Source organism: Xyrauchen texanus, chromosome 42, assembly GCF_025860055.1.
Source record: "Xyrauchen texanus isolate HMW12.3.18 chromosome 42, RBS_HiC_50CHRs, whole genome shotgun sequence".
NCBI classification, from domain to species: Eukaryota; Metazoa; Chordata; class Actinopteri; order Cypriniformes; family Catostomidae; genus Xyrauchen; species Xyrauchen texanus.
The window spans coordinates 15,126,344-15,150,837 of NC_068317.1; the positions used below are offsets into that span (position 1 = coordinate 15,126,344).

At 35.8% G+C, this 24,494-nt stretch overlaps 3 protein-coding genes across 3 annotated transcripts; 1 reads left to right on the forward strand and 2 right to left on the reverse strand.

Annotated features, from left to right (window-relative positions):
- The first annotated feature begins 1,951 nt into the window (after positions 1–1,951).
- Positions 1,952–7,019, forward strand: LOC127634781 (proteasome activator complex subunit 1-like). Its single transcript, XM_052114463.1, has 11 exons — positions 1,952–2,173; positions 2,341–2,373; positions 2,711–2,773; positions 3,002–3,103; positions 3,266–3,317; positions 3,637–3,734; positions 4,658–4,726; positions 4,851–4,918; positions 5,898–5,952; positions 6,593–6,679; positions 6,871–7,019. The coding sequence occupies exons 1-11, from the start codon at positions 2,135–2,137 to the stop codon at positions 6,955–6,957; spliced, it is 753 nt and encodes a 250-aa protein (XP_051970423.1). The 5' UTR covers positions 1,952–2,134; the 3' UTR covers positions 6,958–7,019.
- A 1,017-nt stretch (positions 7,020–8,036) lies between these two features.
- LOC127634779 (fat storage-inducing transmembrane protein 1) lies at positions 8,037–9,389 on the reverse strand. The gene is made up of 2 exons (XM_052114462.1): positions 8,973–9,389; positions 8,037–8,748 (listed from the first exon to the last, which is right to left on the reverse strand). The coding sequence occupies exons 1-2, from the start codon at positions 9,236–9,238 to the stop codon at positions 8,049–8,051; spliced, it is 966 nt and encodes a 321-aa protein (XP_051970422.1). The 5' UTR covers positions 9,239–9,389; the 3' UTR covers positions 8,037–8,048.
- Positions 9,390–10,621: 1,232 nt separating this feature from the next.
- On the reverse strand, positions 10,622–22,824 carry LOC127634778 (DDB1- and CUL4-associated factor 11-like). Its single transcript, XM_052114461.1, has 15 exons — positions 22,628–22,824; positions 21,788–21,983; positions 21,547–21,674; positions 21,243–21,361; positions 20,990–21,054; positions 20,454–20,554; positions 17,271–17,417; positions 17,131–17,185; positions 15,549–15,617; positions 14,255–14,312; positions 12,906–13,091; positions 12,254–12,407; positions 11,985–12,137; positions 11,706–11,812; positions 10,622–11,546 (listed from the first exon to the last, which is right to left on the reverse strand). Exons 2-15 carry the CDS (start codon positions 21,970–21,972, stop codon positions 11,481–11,483), a joined length of 1,593 nt encoding a protein of 530 aa, XP_051970421.1. The 5' UTR covers positions 21,973–21,983; positions 22,628–22,824; the 3' UTR covers positions 10,622–11,480.
- Between the last annotated feature and the right edge of the window lie 1,670 nt (positions 22,825–24,494).

Here is a 24,494-nt window from a genome sequence, read left to right on the forward strand (position 1 = left end):
GCAGTCCTAACTGTCCTTTGTAGTCTTCTGATATCTGATTTTGTAGCTGAACATACCTAGCAACATGCTAAGACATGCTGGCAACATACTAACAACACCTAGGAACATACTAGCAACATACTAAATAATGCCAGGAACAAGCTAGCAATATGCTAACATATGCTAGCAACACCTAGCTAAGTGCTAAAACATGCTAATGCATGCTAGCAACACCTAGCTAAGAGCTTAAACATATTACTAATGCCTAGCTAAGTGCTAACATATGTTAACAACACCTAAACCTAACCCTCACAAAAACATTTTTACATTTTCAATAAAACATAATTTTATATGTTTTTAAGCTATTTAAATTATGGGGACACTAGAAATGGCTTCATAAACCACATAATACCCTTGTAATTACCAGTTTGTAACCTAAACAATTGTCCTCGTAAACCACCCAAACATGCCCACACACACACACACACACACACACACACACATTCGCAAATAGTTATTGTTTGATTCTAGACTAATTTTAAATTACTTTGTACACTTATGTACAAAAAATAAAAAATGTTTTGTTCAATTTGACATCAAGGAGATGAGTAGGGTGTTGAATAACCTTTGATATGTAAACACCCCATGTACATTGTAAACAGAGGTATACTGTTTCATCAATAGATATCTAACAGTGGATCGAAAGAGAGTAAACTGTTCAGAGGACGAACGGAAAGTCAAAAATAAACATCTTCTTTATTCTTGTCTCTTTTAATCTTGATTTTATTGATTAGATCTGTTTGGCTGCACACAATGTATGTGTACTCTGATATTTGTACTGTGGGAAATTAGCACACAGTGTTCTCTATATTTCCTTATAGAGAATATATTTATGTGTGGTCTGTGTCCATTATTGGTAGCAATACAAGCAATAAATCAGGGATTTAAGATTCTCTTGCATAACAAAGTACAGCACACATTATAGTACTGTTTTCTTTTGTCTGTCAGTTATTAACAAAGGAAGTGGGGTTGACCTTGTCTCCGTAGGCCTTATTAAGTCATGTGAAGTGTCTGACCAGAATGCAGTACATGTTGTAAGCCTTTTGTTTTTTTTTGTATATTACAACATGTGTGCATGATGAGTTCATTATATCTATATTCCATATGTACATTATATATAAATGATCAATATATTTAAATTATACCCTTGAGCAACACCAGGTTGTATGTACTGTTGCTTTAGATAAAAGTGTCTCCAAATTGACTACAAAATTTGGTACACTTTTCTGTTGTTTGGCTTCATTTTGTTGTGTTGTGGCTTATTTCAGTTGTGTTGTGGATTAATTTCACTGTGTTGTGGCTTCATTTAGTTGTGTTGTGATTTATTTATGTTGTTTTGTGGCTTATTTATTTTGTTTTGTGGCTTCATTTAGTTGTGTTGTGGCTTATTTTGTTTTGTGGATTTATTTGATTGTGTTTCAGCTAATTTCAGTTGTGGGCTTCTTAATTTAGTTAATTTGTGGCTTATTTCTTTTGTGTTGTGGCTTAATTTAGTTGTGTGGTTTATTTATGTTGTTTTGTGGCTTCATTTCATTGTGTTGTGGATTATTTATTTTGTTTTGTGGCTTAATTTGAATTTGTTGTGGCTTATTTCCATTCTGTTGTGACTTCCATTATGTTTTCAGCTTTCATTTGCTTTGCTAATTTTGTTGTGTTACCAACCCCTGGGCCACTACTGTATTTTTTGTATACTGTTGTTTACTTTATTGTGGTAATAATAATAAGGCAAGAAAAATAGTTCAAAACTCAAAACAAACAAACAACCACAATTACCCGGTTACCTATTATATAGTTGCAAATTAGTAGGACTTTTATTCTAGTTCGCATACACAACGCCTGCTTCCGATGTAATGGTGTCGCCTCCTTCTGGTCATATCCTGAAATATTTATTGAACACTAAATTCACTTTCATTTTCATTCTTTGTGCTGAGTAACAGTGGTTTGTCGTGTTGTCGATAATAACTGGATATTTACTTTTCTGTCGCATTTAGATCCCACGTCATCTAGTGGGATAAATAAATTAAATAAGAGTTTATTTGCATAGAGGTTTTATAAAGTTTTGCACTGAGGTAAATCGACTCGATTTTCTGCAGCAATGACTTCCTTAGAAATGAGTCCCGCGTCTAAAAAACAGGTAATTCACGCATTAAAGGCATGAAAGCTGCTTTATAATTATTTCTGACTGTCGTTTGGGTGAGAATATTTGATTGTGAGTCGACCATCTATCAACATGAAGCTTGTGGTACTTGTGTTTTAAGTGTGTGTGATAAGTTTGAATAACACGTATGATCTAATTTACAGGTGGATGGATTTGCCCTAAAAATGACCAAGGAGGTAAATACAGATTTCTTCAGTTACCTCTGTAATACTTTTCAAAATATTTACCATGGTAATCATAATTTCTTCAAAAATACCATAGTTATTTATTATTACTTCAGTTAAAGTTTAAACTCAGCCACCACTGTCATGATATCAATAAACAAACAGAATGGCAGACTTTCACACTGTTTTGAAGGAAACTCCATATTAATTTATTATGGTTTTACAATAACTGTAATAACTATGGTACTTTAGTGGAAACTATGGTAAATATTTTTAAGGGGTGTCCATGTCATGGTTATTGTTTGTATTGTTGTCCTGGTAAAGAAACATTTTAAATCCCTTTCACCAGGCTGAACAGATGGTCTCGAGCCTCTTCCCAGAGAAGATGGCAGAGATGGACAAACTGTTGCAGGTGAAGTCACCCCTATAATGAGAGAGCAACTGTCAACGTTCAGTCACAATGACTTTACAGAGACAGATTATAAGGAACCTGAGAGGAAAATGCTCTTGGTGTTTGTATTTATGTTTTATATATATATATATATATATATATATATATATATATATATATATATATATATATATATATATATATACATACTGTTTTATTATTATTATTATTATTATTATTTTTCTTTAGGGTTCCTTTAGTCTGAAGGATCTGTCTGTCATCAAGGCTCCTTTGGAAATCCCAATCCCAGACCCTGCTAAAGAAGAGCTCAAGAGGAAGAAGAAAGAAGAGGCAATAATAAGACTTTTATTATTAACAAAGCTGTATTATTCACCTTAACACGTTATAAGTTCGGTGATTCTTGATTTACTGTATTGTGCATCAATACCTGCTTGGGGTTTGATAAAGTTACCAACTAGACTTAAGCTCATTAATGACATAATATTCACACAGAAAGAGGCCAAAGAGGGAAAGAAGGATGGGGCTAAAGAAGAAGAGGATGAAGGTAAATAAATCCTCCACCCATGAAAAAAAGAACAGAGCAAGTAACATTTTCAGTTTCATTTTCCATTTCCATATTCATTCATAACTGAAAATGTTACTTGCTCTGTTCTTGTTTTAATTGGTAGATAATTCCCCTAAATATAATCTCAGTAGGTGTAATTCTCAACTTGAACACAGTTGCCTTTTGAATTATTGGAATAGATTTTGAATTTCTGTGTTGTATTGTATTCATCTCTGTCCTAAGAAAATAAAGTGATTTGCAATGTAAGTTGATGCTGGAGCACACATTAAAAGTAATGGTGTTAATTCTGTTTTGAAAGGCCCTCCCTGTGGTCCCATCCCCTGCAATGAGTCAGTAAAGAAACTCATCAAACAGATCAAGCCTGAAATTCATACTGTACAGGAGTGTCTTAACACGGTGAGGTTTAAACACTATAACTGGAACATTACAACATTAGTGTCACCTATTGGACACAAGGATTTAGATGGCTCAGTTTCAAACTGCAAGTATGTTATTTGTGATGCTGCAAGAAAAAAAAAAAGTTTTTAAAACTATATATCGTCTGTTTTTAAGATTTACACATTTGAGATTTGTATAAATTTTTTTATCATTTTATGAATTGTTATGAATTGAACATAATGTAAAGCATTTAATCAAAGTTAATTACTTAACATTTAGATTACTCAATTTGGGGGGCTTGGGTAGCTCAGCGAGTATTGACGCTGACTACCACCCCTGGAGTCGCGAGTTCGAATCCAGGTCGCGCTGAGTGACTCCAGCCAGGTCTCCTAAACAAACAAATTGGGCCGGTTGTTAGGGAGAGGCGAGTCACATAGGGTAACCTCCTCATGGTTGCGCTAATGTGGTTCTCTCTCAGTGGGGCGCCTGGTGAGTTGTGCGTGGATGGTGCGGAGAATAGTGTGAAGCCTCCACACGCGCTACGTCTCAACAAGCCACATGATAAGATGCATGGATTGACGGTCTGAGACGCGGAGGCAACTGAGATTTGTCCTCCGCCACCCAGATTGAGGCGAGTCACAACACCACCATGAGGACTTAGAGTGCATTGGGAATTGGGCTTTCCAAATTGGGGAGAAAAGAGGAGAAACCAAAAAAATTTACTCAATTTAGGTTGTCATACAACAAAAATTTGTAAATCTTAAAAATCCACAACCTGGAAGCAATTTTATTTTGTACATTTTTATAGTTAAACTAAACAAACTATTGATTTGCTTTGTTCTTAGAAACCCCTGTGACAGGCGCATGTTTAAGACTTTTAGAGTGTTGTGATAATGTTTTAGCATAGTTTAATACAGTATATTTGCTCAACCTTTGTGCAGGTGTTGATGTGGATACAGTTACAGGTCCCCAAAATTGAAGATGGGAACAATTTTGGAGTTGCTGTACAGGTCAGTCAGCAGTAGCTTATGTTAAAGACATTTGTGAAAAAAAGATTTTACAGTAAATTTAGATTAAATTAGAGATAATCTTATTCCATTTTATACTTTAAAAAAATATATAATGTTTCCACAGGAAAAAGTTTTTGAATTGCTAACCAATACTCGTACCAAGATCGAGGGATTCCAGACACAGATTTCTAAGTAAGAGACCAGACAGCATCACAACCAAGGTACAGTTCACCCAAAAATGAAAATTATCTCATTATTTACTCACCCTCATGCCATCCCATGTGTGTATGACTTTCTTTCTTCACCAGAACACATTTGAAGAAAAATATCTTAGCTCAGTAGTTCCTTAAAATGCAAGTAAATGGAGATTTCTCTTTAAACATCATCCATACGACTACAGCCATAAAAGTATTGTCTTCTAAAGTATTTTGATCACTTTTGGTGCGAAAAAGATTAATATTTAAGTACTTTTTTTCTCTAACTCTAAATCATGCTTCCGGTCGGCAGCGGTACACGTGTTTGATGTAATCGCATTGACATTTGAAACACGAGAACTGGCGCACCTGCATCACAGCCGGAAGATCAGCGCTGTTTACAAGTGAGAAGGATGAACGCTGTACAGTAGCTTGGTTGGTTTTGGTTTGGATCTGTATTTATCTGTTTCTTTACTCACAATGATTTGTTTGTGTGCTCATCCTGGATGTCTCAACCGAGTGGAGAACATAAGATTACAGCTGTATCTATGGCAACGTGAATACATCACACGAGAGACAGCTTGGATGTTGTTGTATTAGTTAAAAAGCACTTAAATATTTAATGTCGCTTTAAAAGACATTAATTTAACTTCTGGAGTCGTATGGATGATATTTATGGTGATTGTCTGTGATTTTTGGAGCTTCGAAAGAGAAATCTCCATTCATTTGCTAAGATATTTGTCTGTTTTTCTTCAAATTTGTTCTGGTGAAGAAAGAACATCATACCTGGGATATCATGAGCGTGAGTAAATAATCAGATAATTACAATTTTGGGGTGAACAATCCCTTTAAAACCGGCATTAACAGCCATGTTTTTATTCAAAACATTTCAGATTTGTTAACCTAATCAACATGTAAATATGTGGATTGTTGGCAGCGCTGTGATTCATTTGTCACTGTATTTCTGTTATAATCAGGTACTACAGTGAGAGGGGAGATGCTGTAGCCAAGGCTTCCAAACAGCCACATGTGGTCAGTTTATTTTGTGGAAATATAATGGAATTTTAAATGGTGTTTTCCAGGCCTGAAACGTCATTTGAATAAATAAAATCTCAGTGGTCAGGGAAAAGTAATGGAGATTTCTTGAGTGAATATATATATATATATATATATATTTCTATTTTATAAATAGGTATTTTTAAAATATTTCATGAGTCAGATATTGCTCTTGTGTAGAGAACTTAATCATATTTCATAGTGTTATCAGATTGGTCAGTGAATCATTCTGTTTAGTCTGATCTTTTAAATGAATTAGTCAAAACTGTTCACAAATTGCTTTAAATGATTCAATATCAAATTGGTATGAATTCAAATAATTTTTTAAAACCGTCCACAAATAATTACAAATGACTGGAAATGCCATGGAAATAAATTGGTCAGAAAGGGTGGGAACCCTGTTTGTCAGAATCTACAATTACAGATTTTATCCTAAAACTAGTGAAAAATATTTAAAATGTCTGTAGAATCCATTGAACAAGATTCAATTGATCAGTGCTTTTAAACCTTTTTTTTTATTATAAGTTCTCAAGAAATGTTTGAATGATGCCTTAAATTCTTCTGATTTGATTCTTTTGATTTATTGGTAATGTGTTGTTTTGCTGCATGACATCAGGGAGATTTCAGGCAGCTTGTCCATGAACTGGATAAGAACCAGTACTGTGAAACACGCATCGCAGTCCTGGAGATTCGCAACACTTACGTGAGTTCAGACTCTAGACAAATATTTATGCATCTTATGGTACAAAGTATGGGCTTTTACATAACTTTAAATTAATTAAAGTTGATACTTATATATCTGGTAAAAGGCCTGAAATTGTAATTCACCAGTAATTTAGTTGTAATTCATTGGCTGTAAGTGTTTGTTCTCAACCATTCTCTTTCCAATTTTAGGCTGTCTTGTATGATGTTATCACCAAGAATCTTGACAAGATTAAGAAACCCAGAGGAGACTTATCATCTAAAGCACTTATTTACTGAGACCCCAGCCAACCTGAACTGAATAGTCACAGACACACATACACACTTTTGCTGAAAGTGAAACATGTCATATTGTATTTCACATCTACAGTCACAGTGCATTGACTAGAGCTTCAATTTCATTCATCTGAGAAAAGATCTACTGTATCATAATGTTTTTACACAATAAAGTTGTGATACAGAGTGTAACATCGCTCATGTTTCATGTTGAATCGAACATAGAACATGTCTTTTCATAATCTTAGTCATGCATTAGGGTATTTTACAAGACAACAGGGTTTTTAATAAGAGAAGGACTCTTAGGGTGTTTGCCAAGACAAAAAAAAAACAGCTAAAATTAAACACTAAAATTAAGCCACACTTAAAACATATGAATATCTTTATAAATATAAAGCAAAATGTCAAACCAAGACCCATTATTGTAAAGAAATACAGCAAAACACTTTTCAAGCTAAATAATGTGTGTGATGCTCAAAAGGCAAAATTATTTGGACACATCCTTGTAGTCATTGTGGAACATGTTCATAGTAATTGTGATGAACTTTACCTGTTGTAACTGCTAGGATTACTTAAAAGGATAGTTAAACCAAAAATAACATTTCTGTCATCATTTTGTACCCCATCATAGAAGCATAATTATGACATTTTAAAGACCCCATTATGACATCATAAAGGCATAATTATGACATCATGAAAACCCCATTGTGACATCCTAGAGGCCCAATTATGACATGAAAATACCCTGTTATGACATTATAAACAGTAAGAAGAAGAACCCATGTTGTTCCAAATGCATATGATTCTCTTGCATGGAACACAGAAGATGTTAGGCAGAATGTTAGTGACTGACAACCCCAATAACACTTCACTTTAATTGTATGGAAAAAATAAAATAAAATATTCAATGAAAGTAAATGGTGACTGGGGTTAATATTCTGCCTAGATCACCTTTAGTGTTCCACTGAAGAGAGTCATATAGTTTTGGAACAATTTAAGGGGGAGTGAAATATGACAGAATTTATAATTTGAGCTAAACTATTCCTAAAATACCTTTAGGCCCACTGTAGACCCTCTCTCAAAAGTATCTGAAATTAAGATTTTGTGCCCATTTGATGGATATTACATGTGGTGTACACATACAAAGCTCCTGGTCTTCCAAGACACTGGCAGCACCAGTCTGGCTTCAAAGTGTACCAGCCCATAGAAAGTCCCTTCCACCCCAGATACCCTAGAGCTCCCCCAACCAGCTGGGAGGGGAACTCTGGAAAGTGTGCCAGCAAGCAGAGAATCAGGAAAATCCAGAGACTTAACAACAACACACACAGCAGGAACAGTATCCTCAGTGGCAACCCTAGAGGCTTCCCTAGAGCCAAGCATGGTTTGAAAACACCAATTTCCTCTGCAAGAATCAAACAACACAAGCACAGAATCAAGATATCATCAGATACCTCACATCCCTGCCACTGTAGCCCTGCTTTAAGGCAGGCTGCTTTGCCCTTTTCCTGTCTGAGTAGCAACAAAGGGCCTCTAATGACTGTTTCTGACTCTAGGAGCTGCATGGGGTTCCCATGGACTTTTGTGGTGGTATGGAGTGTCTCAAAGCAGCTTCCTGAGGCATCCACTAGAAAGGAGAGTACACTGCGTAACAGAGACCAGAGAATGCCAGCCACAGCAAGCCGAGAGAGATGACGAATAGATTGAATTAGGGAGTTACTGATGCAGTATGACAGAAGAAAGACGAAGGAGCCACAAAATACACAGGTCCAGCCCCAGCATGAATGCAGGAATACCCTAAATATCACAACAATCATAATGAACAAGAAATCAATCAGATTGCAAAGGCACATGCACTGAACACAATTTTATATAAAATAGGATATTTTACAATACATGAATGTAACAGTTGATGGAAATAAAAAGATCAACTTCACATTCAACAAATGTAATAACATCTTTATAAGAAGCAACTCAGGTATAAAGTTGCAGTAACTGTTAAAATAAGAGTTGTATCTTGCCTGTACAGGTAGTGGTTCCTGTTGCCAAATATGCTGTACTTGGAGACCCAGAGACTCAGAACAGGTCCAAACAACACTATCACAGAAAGAAGGAAATGAAAATGCTGTCTGAATAACAAATGACCAAGTACTCCAGCTGTGAGATCAGTAACCACCACCAGAGCTGAGTGTAGAAGTTTGATGCTTGAGTTTTGAATCCTCCATAGTATCTCCATCAGCCCACAAAGATCCATCTGTTTTTGCTTTGGGCAGTACTTCCAATGCATTTCCAACAAATAGACTAACAGTATAAATTCAGAAAAAGACCAATTAGATTGCTCTGCTCTAGGGGTCTGTTATTGGCCCTGTTGTTTTTACAGCTGAGAACGACCTGCTGGATTGTCAGTTTTCATCATTTACCCTCTCACCCAGGGTCCCTGACAACATTTTGGCTCCAAACAGCTCAACACATTCCCTTCTTATCAGCTTGCTCTACCCCATGCCCGTGTTTCTGATATAAAACAGAGCAGCAGCATTCCCCTTGTGGTTAAAATGGTTTGTTTAATTATAAAGTCTCTTAAGATGCATATAAATGATGCGTCTGTATTACCAACAGGTTTTCTTTTAAATAAATCTAACAAAAAAGAAAAAGAAAAAAAGAAATACACATTTTAAAACCATGGATTTCCACTATTTAGTGAATGCATTGTTGTTGTTTTTTCTAATTGTTTCTTTGACATTGTTCAGGTTATGAGAGGTTGGCTCTTTTAGTCATGCAGGGGTGTAGATTCCAGGGAGGATGGGGCCCCTCCCCAATATTTATAACATGATCAATTCAAATATGTACTTTCACCCCATTTTGACCTACAGTTACAGTAATAAACATGCTTTTCTCTTTTAGGGTGTTTTTTTTTTTTCTCAACCTTTTATCTTGTCCATGTAATAAACAAAATGTATATAAACTTTGATCTTGTCACGAATTGCTTGACAAACACTGTCAATTGCAATTTTCAATTCACCTTAAAGGAATGATCTGGGTTCAATGCAAGTTAAGCTCAATCGACAGCATTTGTGGCAAAATGTTGACTACCACAAAAATGTATTTTGACTTGCTCCCCCTTTTCTTAAAACAAAACAAAATATTGATTATAGTGAGGCACTTTCAATGGAAGTGAATGGGGGCCAATTTGTATGTTAAAATACTCACTGTTTCAAAAGTCATAAACAATATCAGTGTTAACATGAATTAATGTGATAATTACACTTACTAACCTTTTCTGTGTGAATTTACTACTTCATTGATATGATGATGTAAAGTCAACAAACACTAAAACAACTGTAAAAAAAATTATGATTTAAACAACTTTACAGCTTAGATAATAGTTTTAAAAGAATTCATGTTAGTGCTTTTATTTATTATAACCTTCTTATTCTGCCTTTAAACCCTCCAAAATATTGGTCCCCATTTACTTCCATTGAAAGTGCCTCACTACAATCCAGATATTTGCTTTTTTTGTTTTTTTTTAAGATAAGGAGGGATGAGTCTAAATTAATGTTTTTGGTAATCAAAATTATGCCACAAATGATGTTGATTCGGCTTAATTTGTAATAAACACGGGATATTCCTTTAAAATACAAATGGACTTGATTTAGAGTTAAAACAAATATAAAGTTGTGAGCATAAGTTTAATTCTTCTTGTAAAACAATTTAGTGAGTATCTTAAAGAATTCTAAATACACTTAATCACACACAAATCAAATCTGTGTCAATAGAAACATATTTGCAAACACTCTCACACATACACATAAAGAAACTCACTTCCGCACCCATGAAACATGACAAAGTGTCCAGCCACACTTACACCACACATCCAGATTTTTCACAAAGAAAAGTTTTTTCTTTACATTGAACTACAAAATCAAATCCTGGACATTAACAGCAATAAAATATCTTACAATATTTAGAATTATTCCTGAAATTTTAGAAAATTATCCATCATATCTAAATTGTTTTGCTATATTTACTTAAAGCAAGTACTGCTTTTTTGGTAAAGCAACTTTGTTAACATACAGTAAGATTTCAAGCAACGCATTTGTGTCCAGCCTTTCTGAAATAATGCGTTCTTCTGATTTGTGAAATGTAAATCTTTCACTTCAGCTTAAACCTTCTTTAAACCATCACCATGGAGTTTAGAAAAAGGTGATAAAGTAGACATAAAAGAGAAATCATAAACCTCCAAGTCTCCATTTCCTGTATGTCACTGCACCTTTATGTTGAAACTTCAATATTTGTATGGTGAATTTCGTTTTGCAGGCAGACAGAGCAACGTGGAATCGGACAAAAATACTTCTGAAAAACCCTGCCGTATACAACATCAATGTGATTTTACAACTCTCTCCACAAAATTTGTTCTCTTCTGATTTTTTTTTTCAGATTTCTCTTCTTAAATCAGCTGAGACAGCACCAAAATCCATCCATCTCTGGCATCATCAACATTTCGCTGTCATCTCCACCACTTCCACGCTCCTTTATTCTCTGTCTTTGTCCAGAGGGTGATTCTGTGTGTGTTCCCACAAACGTATGGCACCATCCCACTGAGGACACATGGCAGGAAGAAGAAATGTAAAGAAGAAAAAACAGCCAAGAGGAGCTATAGTTCAGTATCAACAGACCAAAATTCATCCAGTCTGTTAAAAATACTGATATAGTTTATTAGATCTGGATTGAAGAGAATTAAAACGATGTTTACTCACCGAACTGCTAACCATTTTGACTTGATACGGGTGCCAACTGACATCTCTCACACATGCGTCATGATTAGACAATTTGGTCACAACGCTTCCCGTCAATACATCATAGACTACATAAGGAGTTGAAGGAAAACAAGGAAATTAGGCAGATTAAAATGAAACACTTCACCTTGAAGGCACGATTCACTTTTGATTCTTCTTTAATATGTCAATGATATCTCTTAATTGCAAAGCTAATTAAACCACTCCTCTGCTCGGTCAGGTTTATGTGGACACACTTACTGACAATTTTGCCTGTTGAACAGCCCGTGTAAATGAACTTTTGTCCAGTACTGAATTCAGGAGAAAAGCGACACCGAATGAGCGTGTGTAGAACCCCGTGACCCCTGTATGTCATTACAGAAGTGTCACCAGTCAGCTTGTGCCTCTTCAGTGCTGCAGGGCAACAAGAAGAGATGAAATAAAAACATTAAACAGGCCCATTGTGTTCATGTGTAAAATATGTCTGACAGGTTTACTATACATAGACATCCTAAGTAAGCAACACAAACCTCTCTGGGGAACCTGCTGCCAGCGGTAGTCCCAGTTCTGTTGTGTGACGGCAAGTCGTGAAGCAGCAAGTCCCTCTTTGGGGGAGAACTTCCTCACATCCCACAGCTTAATGGATTGATCTTTGGAGTTACTGATCAAATACCGAGCATCGCCCTTCAGAACAACATACAATTACTGCTCAGTGCACTACATGTTTAGTTATGTATCAGTTAACTCAATTTTTAAACTAGAGCAACTAATTACATTTAACATTGGCATGACAGTGACAAGTTGAAAGTCACTGAGCTCTTTGGTCCTATTTGCCTCATACTACTGAAAATGTTTTTTTTTAAAAGGATATTGCGTGGCTAAATGCTTCAATTTATGCACCTGCTAGTAATCGGTGGATCTGAACAAGCCAAACCCGTAAATTAGAAGAGGGTGTACACATACTTTTGGCCATTTAGTGTACCTTATATAAGGTTTTTATTTAATTACGTAAAAGGCTGTTCTGCAATCTTGGGTGTACATTTTGCCATGTTTATTTAAAATAATAATATTGTTGTATTATTGTGAGGAAGTTTATTAATGTAAATCATAAGTGATGTAAATCATTGCGTCTTGGCATGAATCCACTATATATAATCTGGACAGTATGGATTGTTAATATACCTTGCTGTGTATGAAGGTGATTCCATCTCTGTGTCCTGCCAGCTGACCCACAGGCTGTGGTCTGTCTTCTCTGAGTGTACGCCTGTCCCATACCTTACAGACAGCATCATCACTCCCTGAGAACAGCAGCTGTGATGAACTGTCTGCAAATGCTACAGCATTCACATCATCCTCATGAGCATCAATCTGAGAGAAAGAGAGAGAACAGTTATGCTTCTTAAATGACTGAATAATGTTCTCACTATATATAGCTTATCAATGATCTCAAAGAGCTCATTTAATTCAGAGTGATCTTCTGATCTACTGTAACCAGGAAACTGTAGTCCAAGAGGTCCAGTCTCTACATTTGCTTCCCAGAAAAGTAATCATCGTAATCGGTAGCTTACATGCATTATAACTTGTACTTTGTAAAATAAATTATAAAATTAAAATAAAAGCAAATCCTAAACAGTCAAAATAGTCTCTTCAAAACTGGGCAGGGATGAGGAAATTGGGGGCCCAGAGACAGCCAAATTAGTGGGGTCTGAGGGATCGTTCTACCAAAAGATTTAAATATTTCATCAAGACTTGAATGACATGAAACTGAATGACAGCAGTCCAGATTTTGTGTTGAAATAGAAATTCAGAATATATATATGTATGGGACATAAGAGACCTTTTGAGAGATAAATAAAAAAACACTGCATGGGGGTTCAGGGGTGTCCCCTGAGAGAAATGTAAAAGTCTGAATGGACCATTTTTGAGAATTTCATTACTTGCAAAAAATAAATACAAAATTACATAACAGTGAAGCATGTTTGTAAGTTTGCTTACTTTAAGCTTAAAAAGGCTTTCCTTGCATTTCATGCCATGATTCATTTTCACTAAATTAGAACACAAATCTGTTTGTGGAAGGCTCTAACATGCTGATTAATAAAGCTAAATTTAGATGGCCAGGTGTCGGATAACTAGCACAAAGATTTAGATCTTGGTCCGGACTGAATTGCCCTACTGAGTACCCCTGCTGTAGTAGTTAAAGGGATAGTTTTCTCCTAAACAAAAAACAGTCATCATTTACTCCCCCAACAATTTTTTTCCAAACCTGTATGATTTTCTTTCACTTGATCAATACAAAAGGAGATGTTTTGACAGACTGTTGGCTTCACTTACCATTTACTGCAATTGCATCTTTTTTCCATGAAATGAAATTGAATGGTGACTAATGCTGTCAGTCCTTCACAAGTCATATGGGTTTGTAAGGGTGAGTAAATTATTATAAAATGTTCATTTCTGCATTAACTATTCCTTTAAAAAGAAGTATCTAAAGTCACAGTATCTAGTTCACACTTTCCTCAACATGTGATCCATACCTTTAGAGTTCTCTTGTTTTGTTCACGATCAAACACGTACAGGCATCCATCGTTTGCACTGTTTAATAGAGATAAAGCAATGTCAGGAACAGTTAAAAATTATCTTAAACATCCACTTTTTTACCATACAGCAGTGTCAGAAATGAACTTTTCCATTCATGGTCAATTTTATTTAAGTTTTGATTTAGATTTGATTTGGATTTGATTTACAGGGGCATTTCTTAACTTCATGAGGGAATGTGTTTTCTAATCATTTAAAAAATATAAAATTCAATTGTATCTATTTATTAAGATAAATTCTCTATTTGAGTCATTATATTGTACATTTCATGAAATCTTATGGATACCGAGGCCTAGAAAAGAATTAGAAAAAATGTGTTATGTGGGCATTTGTTTAACCCCCACATTGACAATTTTGGGGACGTTTTTGTCACTTTCAGTGGCATTATTGCCCCAAGCGCCAGATACTTTCTGACCCTGCCATTTGGGTGATGCTCATGAAACCTGTCAAGAAAATGTCCTGTTCATATTTAAGCCAAAATCAATACAAAAAATATGAAATTATATTTTGTATAAAGAAAATGAAACCAACATTTAGGACTATTAAGACATTTTACATTGTGACATTAATTTAAGGCAGTTAAGCACATTTGCCCCCCAATTCTAATTATTGTAAAGCATCTGGCTGATTTGTTTTTTCCCTTCCCATTGTTTTAATGATGATTCTCATTACCTTAACAGTCATTTTTTACTGTATTACAGTACAAAATTTGCAGTTGTAAAATATTTTACAATTAAAATCAGCAAAAATGAAAAGCAGTACCAAGGTAGTACTACTATGATGTTTAAATGATCATTTGTTTTTCACACTGCACTAATGAGAATACCAGAATGACTTCTAAACTTTTTTTGCATTGAGGTAAAAACAATTTCAGGTTAAAATAATTTCAGGTTAAAATGTGCATAATGGTCATGAAAATATCACAATGTAAAAAAATCTAAATGGCCCTAAAAATAAGATTCATCTTTTATTTTCAAAATACAATTTAATACATATATATTTTGTGCGTGTGTTTATTTTGGAGTAAAATAGGACAAAAAATTTCAGATAACAGGTTTCGTGAGAATCACTTATGTATGGATTGGAGGAATTCAACCAATCAATCAATAGTGCACCAATAATTGGAAACAGAAAAAAAACGTCCACATACATTTAAAAAAATCCTAATGTACACAAATGCTGGGTTAGTAAAGGACTTTTCTTGGAATGTAGAACACAGAATAAGATACTGACCCGCCTAAAATCTCTTTTCCATCTGTGGATGCAGCCAGTGAGAAAACACAGAACCTCCGTTCATCTGGACTGAAAGAAGAAAAGACAACTGTCAGCATCAGTAACACTCTAAACAGAAATCACTACAGTCCATGGCAATAACATTAAAATACTTAAAGGTATAGTTCACCCAAAAAATGTAAATTCTCTCATCATTTACTCACCCTCATGATATCCCAGGTGTGTACATTATTTCTTCAGAAGAACACATTTGAAGGAAAATAGAAAAATATCTCAGCTCAGTAGGTCCTTAAAATGCAAGTGAATGGTGATCCAACTTTTGAAACTCCAAAAATCACAGACAGTCACCATTAACGTCATCCATAGACATGCAGCGGTCAAATTAATGCCTTCTAACTTGATAAGATTGCTTTTGGTGAAAAAAATTTATACAAAATGTCTTTTTAACTAGAAAAACTTTTTAACATCGCTTCCTGTCAGAATTTGCATCTGCAGGTTACAGATGTAATCTTACGCTCTTCTCTCGGTTGAGACATCCAAGATGAGCACACAAACACACCATTGTGAGTTAAAAACAGATAAAAACACAGATCTAAACCAAAATCAACAAATCTTCTGTACAGCGTTCCTCCTAATCAGTTGTAAACAGCACTGCTCTTCCGGGAGTGTCGCACGTGCCTCAGTTCTCGCATGTCTCAAATGCCAACGTGATTACATCACACGCACATATTGCTGCTGACCGGAAGCAATGATTTATAGTTAAAAGTACTTAAATATTGAGCGTGACAAAATTGACCATATTGCTTTAGAAGACATTAACTGCTGAAGTTGTTTGGATGACATTTATACTTACTGTCTGTGATTTTTGAAGCTTCAAAAGTCGGAACACCATTCACTTGCATTTTAAGGACCTATTGAGCGAAGATATTTTTTAAATATGTTAGGTTGAAGAAAAAAATCATACACATCAGTGATGCCATGAGGGTGAGTAAATGATGAGAGAATTTTCATTTTTGGGTAACATAAACCTTTGAGCATGAACCAATTTCCATGTGCAAAGCACTACCTTACTTGTGGAACAGTGCAAGACAAAATCACTAAAAGCTAAATATTACTGTTTGTTATCACAATGCAGCATGATCACTAAATATTTTGCAACGAAGAGCAGCTGTGTAGACAGTGATGTGAATTTAATGGGAGAAGAAGCTTGGTCTTGAAAGACACGTTGGCAAAGTCAGCTGCTGGCATTATTTGCATATCTAAGGCAAAAGAGAACAGACAAGAAATGTTGCTGTCCTAACATTTAATAAAAAAAACCGAATGTTTATTTTTCATATTAATGCTTTATTTGTTTATATATATTTTCCTCCCTTATAATAAATATGGGTTATATAATAAATCCACCAAAATAAACACAAACCTCACTTTGCCAACATGTTTCAGCTTGGTTAGCTCACAGTCATGTTATGGATGCAGTAATGAATGGTTCTGATGTTCTATCTGTCATCCACATGAGAAAAAAAGCTCCTGGGTGTTTACCTGAGTTGTAATGCTATAATGTACTATGAGGGGAAACACTAACTTGAGGTCCAGAGCGGTGTGCGTTTCATTGTCCCCATCTACACTGCACACATGAACTACGGAGGGAAGACACAGACATACGTGCATCAGAAGAATCAGTACTCTCAACAAAATATTACGGATGAGTTGTCTCTGTCTTACTATAGTCAGACCAGCTGGAGTAGAGCACACAACGAGCGTCAGGGGTAAAACACACATCCAAAACGCTCCATCCCACGTCTCTGGCCTTCACAGTCTTCTTCAGAGCAAAACGGCCTCTACTAGTGTCATATAACCTGATATTCTGATCTAAAATAGAAGCAGAAATATCTGATTATCAAAGAGTTTCACTTACCGTGATTCAATTATAATGTTTAAGATTACATTAAAAAAGTATAACATGCACGTGTAATTAAATTACTGCCTAAAATGATAATAACCTTTATACAACATGATTTTAGTGAGACTTGCACTGTACTGATATTACTGATATTCTGAAATTTAATTGAATTCCCAAACCTTAAAGGAACAGTTCCCCAAAAATGAAAATTCTCTCATCGTTTACTCGCCATCATGATATCAAAACAAATCCAATCACTTTATTGTCACACGACCATATACACAAGTGCAACAGTGGGTGAAAGTCTTGTGTGCAGTTCCGAGCAACATAGCAGTCATGACAGTGACGAGACATATACCAATTTACAATAAACAACATATTTACACAACACAATTTACATATTAAATGTACACATAATTACGCAACACAATAATAATATACAATGTACAGTAAACAATACACACAATATAGAATGCACATACAATAAAAATAAAAAATATATATACTGTAGTTGTATTGTGGATACAATATATTGATCGTGAGAGATCAAGTGTTCAAAAGTCTGATTGCTTGGGGAAGAAGCTGTCATGTAGTCAGCTGGTGCAGGTCCTGATGCCGCGATACCGCCTGCCTGATGGTTGCAGTGAAAGCAGCCCATGGCTCGGGTGGCTGGAGTCTCTGATGATCCTCTAAGCTTTTTTCACACACCGCCTGTTATATATGTCCTGGAGGGAGGGAAGCTCACCTCCGATGATGTGTCTGGCAGTTCACACCACCCTTTGCTGGGCTTTGCGGTTGTGGGTGGTGCTATTGCCGTACCAGGCGGTGATGGAGCCAGTCAGGATACTCTCTACAGTGCTGGTGTAGAACCGTATGAGGATGTGGGGGTTCATTCCAAACTTCCTCAGCCAACTCAGGAAGAAGAGGCGCTGGTGAGCCTTCTTCACAACGGCTTCAGTGTGGATGGACCATGCGAGTTCCTCAGTGATGTGGACACCGAGGAACTTGAAGCTGCTGACTCTCTCCAACGGTGCTCCATTAATGGTGATGGGGCTGTGTTCTCTGTCTTTCCTCCTGAAGTCCACTACAAGCTCCTTGGTCTTACTGACATTGAGGGAGAGGTTGTGGTCCTGACGCCAGCGTGTCAGAGTGTGCACCTCCTCTCTGTAGGCTGTTCCATCATTGTCAGTGATCAGACCTACCACCGTTGTATCGTCAGCAAACTTAATGATGGCATTGGAGTTATGTGTTGCCACACAGTCATGTGTGTACAGTGAATACAGGAGTGGGCTGAGTACACAGCCCTGTGGGGCTCCAGTGTTGAGGGTCAGTGATGAGGAGATGTTGCTGCCCATTCTAACCACCATCTGCCTGACAGGAATTCCAGGATCCAGCTGCACAGCAAGCCGTTTAAGCCCAGAGCCCGGAGCCCGGAGTTTCTCATCAAGCTTGGAGGGCACTATGGTGTTGAATGCTGAGCTGTGGTCTACAAACAGCATTCTCACATGTGTTCCTTTTTTCCAGGTGGGAGAGAGCAGTGTGTATTGTAGATGCAATGGCATCATCAGCGGAGCGGTTGTTGGGGTAAGCAAACTGCAATGGGTCCAGTGAGGTGGGCAGCACAGAGCAGATGTGATCTCTGATTAGCCTCTCAAGCATTTGCTGATGATGGGGGTCAGAGCAACAGGATGCCAGACAAGTGATTTTTGATTGCTTTTATTCAGGCACAATGGTGGACATTTAAAGCATGTGGGGACTACAGACAGGGAGAGGGACAGCTTGAAAATGTCCGTAAAAACACCAGCCAGTTGGTTCGCGCACGCTCTGATGACACGGCCCGGAATGCCGTCTGGACCCGCGGCTTTATGGATCTTCACCCTTTGGAAGGATCAGGTTACATCCGCAACAGAGACGGAGAGTGAACCATCCTCTCTAGCGTATCCCAGATGTGTTTGACTTTTCTTTCTTTCTTCTGAAGAACACAAATTAAGATTTTAATTTAAATAATATTTTAGCTCTGTGGGTCCATACAATGCAAGTGAACGGTGATCAAAACTTTGAAGGGCAGCATAAAAGTGAGCCATATGACTCCAGTGTTTAAACTTATATATTCAGAAGTGATATGACAGGTGTGGGTGAGAAACAGATCAATATTGGAGTCCCTTTTTACTATAAATTCTCCTGCCTGACAAGTTGGTGGTGTTATGCAAGAAGAATGTGAATTGCCTAAAACAAAATAAGTCGTAAAAAAGACTTCAATATTGATCACCTATCATATCACTTTTGAAGACATGGATTTAATCACTGGAGTCAGAGAGTAAGAGTCGGTGATTACTTTTATGCTGCCATTTTGTGCTTTTTGGACCTTCTGAGTTCTGGTCACCATTCACTTGCATTGTATGGACCTACAGAGCTGAGATATTCTTCTAAAAATCGTCATTTGTGTTCAGCAGAAAAAAGAAAGCCATACACATCTGGGATGGCATGAGGGAGAGTAAAAGATGAGAGACTTTTTGAGAGAAGTTTTATATGCCTAATCTAATTCACCACTAACTACTTAATGTACATACTCCTTTAAAACGTTGTTTTGTAAATAAAAATATATTCACTTTTTGCACACTGAATAATGATTGGTCTTGTGTTCCCTACATTTCTTTAACCATATATACTGTAGATGCCTTAACACAGCACAGTGACTTCTGTGCCACCGACTGAAAGCAAGACTGCTGAGTGTCATCACAATGTCAAAGCAGCTCTGATCTAGCATTTCATTTATGTAAAACCCAAGCTTACAAAATAACTAAGCTTATCTACATTAAAACGTTAACACAATAATTTTGCTGCTTTGCAAGCACTGGCATTTCCTTCAGGAAATGCAAAGCTAGCTGTGATAGTCTTTTATTATACATTTTTGTGTCTCATGTGGATTCGGAAAATTAGTAAGCAGAGAAAATAAACGGTAAAGGCAAAGCCTTTGATTTACAGTTCAAGAATCTTTGTTTTACCTTGGCATGCAGACAGGAACATGTTTCCATCATCACTGTAGACTCCACAAAATACTTTCTGTTGATAAGTGTCCTTATAAACCACATGATTTGGCAGGAAACTATGAGGAAAAGTGTATGAATTGTTGTTATGAGACATATGAAAAAGACTAATTCGTTTAAGAAGCAGAAAAAGGATACAGCATACAGCTCTATGTGCCCAATATGCATTATGTTAACACTTTACAATAAGGTTACATTTGTTAAAATAAGTTAACAACATTATTTAACATGAATTAACAATGAACGAAACTGTTACATCATTTGTTAATCTTAGTTAATGTTAATTAAAACATATACTAATACATTTGTAAACATGAACTAACAATAAACAATTGTATTTGTATTAAATAAATTAACAAAAATGTATAAAAGCTGTAAAAAATATATAGTTAATTGTTAGTTCATGTTAACTAATGTCTTAACTAATGTTAACAAATGGAACCTTATTACATTATTATTATAGCATAGCGTTTGCATGTGTGTGTTACACTCACTGCGAGCGAATAAGGCTACACTCTCCATGAGAGAAACTTGATCCTCGACACCGTCCCTGTTCCCGCTTCAGCATACAATACAAACAGTTAGTTTATAGGAAGTTTCCAAAACACACTTTTGAATTATCCCAATCTCTTTTAATATTTATAATTGCATACTCTATGAACAATAGGCTGCAAAAATATAGCTTCCTTAAACACAAAAAAATATTTTTTCCAGTACAACAAGAATGTAAGTACAGAATTATCTTACCTCTGCCAGCATATGTGTGAAACTGTGTCTGCCCTTTAGTCCTGAGGAAGCAGTGGCGAGCAGGATCTGAGTGCGGATCTCACTACGGTCCACTTCCTGTGTGTCTGGTTGGGCATCCACTGAGAGAAAGGAGAAAAAAAAAAAAAAGACATAATACACGATAAGTGTAATACACACACATAACTGCAGTGTTTATTATGTGTATACGTGTTTATAATATTTATTCTTAATGGAACTGTATTCAGTGTCTATGAAATCTTTTCTCAACTTTGAAAAAGACTATAAAGGTCTGCATAATACTCACCAGGAGGGTCATATCGATGTCCTAAACGCCCATCCCAGGCCCCATCGCTGTCCTCATCAGAGTCTGAATACGACTGCACGAGCTGTAGGCCTGTCGCTCCACTTCCATGGACCAGGCGCACCTGGCCCCTATGGCGGATATAATGCAGAACACTTAACTTCATTCAAAATGAAACGAAAGGCAAACAAAAGGGGGGATGTATCTCCTAAATGAATCTCATGTGGGTTTTATATTTATTTACCTCCGCAGTAGGTATGCCAGGACTTGTGCCAAGTCAACGTCCTCTTCTGATCCTGACTGTCTCTCTGACTGCCTCTCTGCCTGTGTGTGGTCCGTCTGGTTAGAATTCTGGTTGGTTTCTGGTTCTGACTGGTCTGGGTTATCAGAGCCCCGGCCGGACATCCCAGAACTGGACTGAGAGCCCATAGACCGATTGTCTGCAAAATAATGGATTGTCAGCCAAGCAATCACACTCAAAATTAGGTGTTTATCATTGTAAAAAGCAAAGTATATTATACAATCTATAAAAAAAAAGAATCAAAATCTAATTTAAGCCCTTCTTCAAAGACTTTAAACTGTCACAACAATCCTTTGGTAGACTAATACTTGTGAATAACATGAAATACAACCAAATATGGAGATATTATTTTATACATTAACGTCTTATTGCATATCTCCATGCAAAAATCCATAATAGGAAAAAAAATAAAATCAACACTGAGGTCGTGCATTTAGTGTGGGTGATGTCAGTGTTATTGACATCACTATACTTACATGTCTCAGATAAATTATGGGCTCAAACTCAAAGAGATTATTTAAATTAGGACAGAAAATGTTGACATTAAGCTGACAAAAGGCTGTGATGATGTAACTGACAGGCGACAATGCTTAAATGACAACTGAAAACTGCAAACGGCATGGGGAAACATTTAAAATAACTGTTTTAGATGCAGAAACTGTACGTTTAACATAACAAAATGCACCAATTCTATATATTACTTTTAATTTACATCTACACAACCCTGAATTGGCGCACAAGCTAGGAGATAGCAAGCAAGCGACCTACAAAAGAGACACCTACCAGTTATATGATAGCAGTGCTCTGACAGCTCTTTAACTGATTTTATGACTTCCTGCAGACTTCGGTCAATAACTAGGAAACTATGTAGTAAAAATTATTTTAATGTGTTAGTTAAGTTTGTTGTACGCTTCAGTTCTTCCCTGAGGTGTTTTTAAGACTCCTCAGGTTCGTGACGCGCCATGTTGTTTACGGTCTCGACTCTCGGGACTCTCCTTCCTCTAGTCACGTGACTCACTACGGTGGCTCACAAGTGCACATCTCAATGAAATGTAAAAAGCAAACAAAAAGTTCACAAAAAAAATTAAAAATTTAAAAACTACAACACAAATGAATTAAACCACAAAACAAATGAATTAAACCACAGCACAACACAAATAAATTGAGCCACGACACAAATAAATTAAACCACAATCAAATTAAACCACAACACATGAATTAAACCACAAAAATAATAAATTAAACCACAAAACAATACAAATAAATTAACCACGACACAACTAAATTAAACCACAACACAACACAAATAAATTAACCATGACACAACTAAATTAAACCACAACACAACACAAATAAATTAACCATGACACAACTAAATTAAACCACAACACAACACAAATAAATTAACCACGACACAACTAAATTAAACCACAACACAAATAAATTAAACCACGACACAACTAAATTAAACCACAACACAAATAAATTAAACCACGACACAACTAAATTAAACCACAACTCAATTAAACAACAACACAAATGAATTAAACCACAAAAATAATACATTAAACCACAAAACAATACAAATAAATTAAACCACATCACAAATAAATAAAACCACAACACAAATAAATAAAACCACAAAAATAATAAATTAAACCACAAAACAATACAAATAAATTAAACCACATCACAAATAAATAAAACTACAACACAAATAAATAAAACCACAGCACAAATAAATATAACCTCAACATAAATAAATTAGGCCATGAACTAAAATAAATATATATTTACATATAGTTATAGACTAAAGTTATAACAAAATATGAGTTAAACTTTTTTTAGAGCTCAGAATTATGCATGTTAATTTAAACAAAATGTGATACTTCATTTTATTTATTATTATTTTTCATTGTTTTATGAAGCTCATTCTTCTTTATGTGAAATCAAACTTCATGTGTAGTGTAAACTGTAAAAAGAGATCAGTCAGGTCAGTGATGGGACTGACAGGACTTACTGAATCAGAAGAATTTGGTTGTATCCAGTACGTGTTTCTCAATAAACTTGTTTTGTGGTAAAGTTATTAGAATTGGATATATGGTTAACAGATCCATCAAGAGAAGAAAATAGACAATATTGTGATGTATTATTTTCAAAACACAGTTTGTTTGACAGCAATATCTAAAAAACAAACTGCTTTAACAAACTACTCTGTGACATTACCGTGACAATGTGCTTTTATAAGATGGTTTCAGACAGTCTCAGAACACAGAATTAAATTTTATGATTTCATAATTAAACTATTGACATAGTACAGAAAAAGACAATTAATGCAAATACAAACACATTTTTTGGTTGTGTTTACCTGCTCAATTCAGAATTTAAGTGTGTGTCTGTCACATTATTACCTAATTAATTTAGCCAGACTGTATTAAAATTACAGTTGTGGTATATGTCTAAGCTGCCTCTCTATTTCTCTCTCCCTCTCAGATGCTGCCTCATAATAATACAATTATTTTCCAAAGCAATGCTGTTATATAGCCTAATGTTGTTGTTCTGTTGTATACAGGAGTGATATAGTACTTGTGAAACAGTGGGTTTGTATTGGACTTATTGATCTGCAAATGGATAATTGGAATGTCTCGAT

Coding starts and splice junctions, on each gene's coding strand:
- LOC127634781 (XM_052114463.1), top strand. CDS start 2,135: ATGACTTCCTTAGAAATGAGTCCCGCGTCTAAAAAACAG. Junction 3,318..3,636: donor TAAAGAAGAAGAGGATGAAG/GTAAATAAATCC, acceptor CTGTTTTGAAAG/GCCCTCCCTGTGGTCCCATC. Junction 3,735..4,657: donor TACAGGAGTGTCTTAACACG/GTGAGGTTTAAA, acceptor ACCTTTGTGCAG/GTGTTGATGTGGATACAGTT.
- LOC127634779 (XM_052114462.1), bottom strand. CDS start 9,238: ATGCATTGGAAGTACTGCCCAAAGCAAAAACAGATGGATCTTTGTGGG. Junction 8,749..8,972: donor AGGAACCACTACCTGTACAG/GCAAGATACAAC, acceptor TGTGATATTTAG/GGTATTCCTGCATTCATGCT.
- LOC127634778 (XM_052114461.1), bottom strand. CDS start 21,972: ATGGGCTCTCAGTCCAGTTCTGGGATGTCCGGCCGGGGCTCTGATAAC. Junction 17,186..17,270: donor CTCCAGCTGGTCTGACTATA/GTAAGACAGAGA, acceptor TTCCCTCCGTAG/TTCATGTGTGCAGTGTAGAT. Junction 15,618..17,130: donor CACACCGCTCTGGACCTCAA/GTTAGTGTTTCC, acceptor TTCTTCTTTCAG/TCCAGATGAACGGAGGTTCT.